The sequence below is a fragment of the Prosopis cineraria genome, unplaced genomic scaffold (assembly GCF_029017545.1).
Source record: "Prosopis cineraria cultivar Desert tree isolate PC_DT_omini unplaced genomic scaffold, ASM2901754v1 PC10, whole genome shotgun sequence".
Classification (NCBI taxonomy): Eukaryota; Viridiplantae; Streptophyta; class Magnoliopsida; order Fabales; family Fabaceae; genus Prosopis; species Prosopis cineraria.
The window spans coordinates 15,292,741-15,296,189 of NW_026555341.1; the positions used below are offsets into that span (position 1 = coordinate 15,292,741).

The window sequence follows — 3,449 nt, forward strand, 5'->3', positions numbered from 1 at the left end:
ATGAAGCATCCTGAAAAGTTACGACTGGTTTTTTTTGGATAAAAAGTTACAAAACAATACATTTGTTAAATAAAGTTAAAGTGTATTTTTAATCTTTTCACTTTATATATAATTTTATTTTAATTTTTTAATTTTATAAAAAGCTTTTCAATCATTTTTTAATACTGTTAGTTTCATCACAAAAAATTTATACATTAAATTTTTTAATATTGACAAAATATGTTCAAATGTAAACATGTTAAGTTTAATTTTTTTTAAAATAATAATGATTATTACAAAAAAGTAGTCATTTGAAATTAGCTACTGAAAATATATTTTTTTGAAATTAAGAAACCAAATTAAAATTTCATATAAAATTAAAGGATTAAAAATATATTTTAGTTTTTATAATAATAGTAATATGTTAAATTGCAATTTTATATGAAGTTACGTCATCTGCCCTTACTCTATTCTATTCAAATTGTCCATGGGTCATTGATTCTTGTTTCTCCTGTATTTTCTAATAAGAAAGGTGACTCATAAATTAACAAATAAGTTATACAGTTCCAGACTTACAAAAAATATAGTTTTTATTAACTATTTGGATTATTTAAATTTTATTTGGGCGGTTTAGAAGTTATATATATAACTTTATTTTAATAATGTTATAAAATAAAATAATTTTCAAACTAAAATTCATGATTAACTAATAATAATAAAAAGATAATAAATTCAAAACAAAATTTAAAGTGTTTAGAATGAAATGAGATTATTTAGAATTTAGATCAAATTGGCCCAAAATTGTGACGCAGCAGCAAATTAGATATTAAATTCATTATTCCTTAAAATCATGAGTTCCAATTCATCCAGATTTAGTTGGGTCATATCACTAGAGCACAAGGCTTTCCCAATGTTTTCTATACACAATATCCAAAATTTTTTCTTATATAATTTCTTTTTCTCATTTTCTTTGAACTCCGGCTTAAGAACACAATCAGGGAAGCACTTAAATTAATAATAAACCAATCAAATTGATTTCATGAGTACAAAAAAAAAAAGAAGAAGCAAAAAACAGTTATATACTTGCATAGTTTCAACCATAAATTATTTTTGAAAAAATAACTCAGATATGATGATGTCTTAATGGTGGAAGAATAACTCAGGAGCATAAAGGTCATTATGGCTTTTTAACTGCGTAGGTAGGCGCAAAGCAAAAGTAGTTCTATGCAAAGAAAGATTCTCTTTCAGTGGATAGAGACCACAGAGTAACAAACTGGAACGAACCTCATTCCATATTCTTTACTTTTAACATGACCATTCAATCTTCAATGATATTTTTCTGGTAAGGAAAAATTTAAATGAGTCAAGTCTCGATGGTTTATCAGGATCAATACATGTCTCTAGGTTCCAAAAATACTTATAAAGATACTTATAAGTCATCCATGAATAAAGTCCTTATATTTACAAATGCATTTGATTCTACAACTTTATAGATTATAAGTCAAGTTATAATTAATTAAACCAATTTTTATTGATAAAAGAGATGAATTTTCTTACAGCAATTAGGTATCTACTCGATATCTTTTAAGTACGCTCTAAAATAAGTATTGTGAACCAAATAAAACTACCTTTCATTTGGAACCGGTCAATAATTGATTAGATAGCAGTACTAGATATTCTCCCCCCCCCCCAAAAAAAAAAAAAAAAAACAGAATGGAGCTGGATGTCTGGATTTCATATTCAAATGAAGTCCACTTTTTTTTTTTTTTTTTTTTTGCATCTGGGTTTATTTTCTACAGAAACATTTATCAAGCCAAAGGAAATTACAATTTGCATCTTGCATACGCACTGATCTTTTGACTAGAAAAGTCACACATAATATTCTCTTTCTTTTTTCTTTCTTTCCAAAACTAGTGAAATTGATTGCAGAAATACCAGTAATTTCAACCTAGAAGAAGAACAACCAAACTGGAAACCAGACCATGAGATGGATCAACCAAGCAACTCCTGAAAAAAAAAAAAAGCAAAACAAAATACACAAAACGTCAAAACCAAATTTAACATTAAACATATAAAATGACATGAGCGTAGCTACTGACAAGACAAAATATATATAGTCCTTAGGAATCAACATTTACACACACACATATTATAATAAGCCATACTATTCACCAGTAACGAACAGTACAACTTAAAATCCATGCCACATGTAGAAAACAAAGTTCTGTATGAGCAAAGAAGAAAGAGCAAGTTTAATTGCTTACCGTTTCTGAGACCATTGTTATAAGAAGGGAAGTAACAATTATGTGTAGTGTTGATTCCATTAGGACAGTTACAGATAAAAGAATTGGAAGGTCCATCATAGCCACACACTCCATAGCTCCTCTCACAATCAGCACAAGGATCTGGAAAATCATTAGTGACACTGAACTTATACTTGATAGCTATCCCATAGCTCCATTTCTCAGGATCAGAGTTCTGATCGTTGTAGCCATAAAACCCAGAATACGAAGTACATTGAAGTTTCTGCAAATCCATCTCAAAAGAAGGACCAAGATTCACTGGTGTATAAACACAGCAAGATGAGATAGGCATGTTGATGGTACTGATAGGCCTGCAAGAGTAAAGAAGACTGCAAATTGGTGTCCCTAAGTCACACAAAAGCGGGGAACTTTTGTTACCACCACCATCATCAGAATCATCACTTCGTGTGCATATAGATGAAGAGTTATTAGAACAATCTAAGAGAGCAAAAATGGTGGAATCGTCGAAAGTGAAAGGGGCATCCCAGTTTAGGCCAAATCCTTTACTGGGGACAGTGAAGGAGCATGTGGACATGGTAGGGTCTGAGATGAACAAGACTTGTTTGGTGTAGTCAATTGAGTTGACATAGTAAGAACCAGTGTGAGTTGTGAATGTGAGCTTCTGTTGTGAGCAAGAAACATAAGGTTGGAAGCGAGGGTCGCCGCAACCAGGGCCACTTCCAAAAGGGTATTTCAGAAAGTTTTTCCCACAGGCTCTCTGGCAAATTTGAGCAGAGATCAGAGAAGGAAGAAGAAGAAGAAGAAGAAGGAAGATAGACACTTGAGGAAGTGATGAAGAAAGCTCCATTATAGAGTTGTCAAAGAAGTTAATGTGGAAGGAGGATGAAGCTAAGAGGTGATATATATTGTATTGTAGCAGATGAGATGAGCATTGCCTTTTCTGGTTTTGTGACATAAAGTTTGTGTACTGCTGCTTTTGGAGGTTCTGTTTTTTATTTTTTCCTTTGCCTTTTTTACTATTATAATAATAATAATAATAATTTGATGCCATTGTTCTCCATAGCTCTTCTCCAGTTCTTTATCATTATTGCTATTCTAGAATTCTGGTTTTTTCTTAATGCTGTAGGATAAGAATGATCTCTAAACTTCAATTTTGTTATGTTCTTAGACTGTTAGAGCAAAGTCACATGCAATTAATTGTTACTC

General features: G+C 30.8%; 1 protein-coding gene across 1 annotated transcript; it reads right to left on the bottom strand.

The window, feature by feature from the left end:
- Positions 1-1,702: 1,702 nt before the first annotated feature.
- On the bottom strand, positions 1,703-3,118 carry LOC129322683 (uncharacterized). Its single transcript, XM_054969013.1, has 2 exons — positions 2,244-3,118; positions 1,703-1,986 (listed from the first exon to the last, which is right to left on the bottom strand). The coding sequence occupies exons 1-2, from the start codon at positions 3,088-3,090 to the stop codon at positions 1,928-1,930; spliced, it is 906 nt and encodes a 301-aa protein (XP_054824988.1). The 5' UTR covers positions 3,091-3,118; the 3' UTR covers positions 1,703-1,927.
- Between the last annotated feature and the right edge of the window lie 331 nt (positions 3,119-3,449).

Excerpts from the sequence above, each read along its gene's own strand:
- LOC129322683 (XM_054969013.1), bottom strand. The coding sequence starts at position 3,090 with ATGGAGCTTTCTTCATCACTTCCTCAAGTGTCTATCTTCCTTCTTCTT. Across the intron at positions 1,987-2,243 it reads TAACAATGGTCTCAGAAACG|GAGTTGCTTGGTTGATCCAT; the intron begins GTAAGCAATTAA and ends TTTTTTTTTCAG.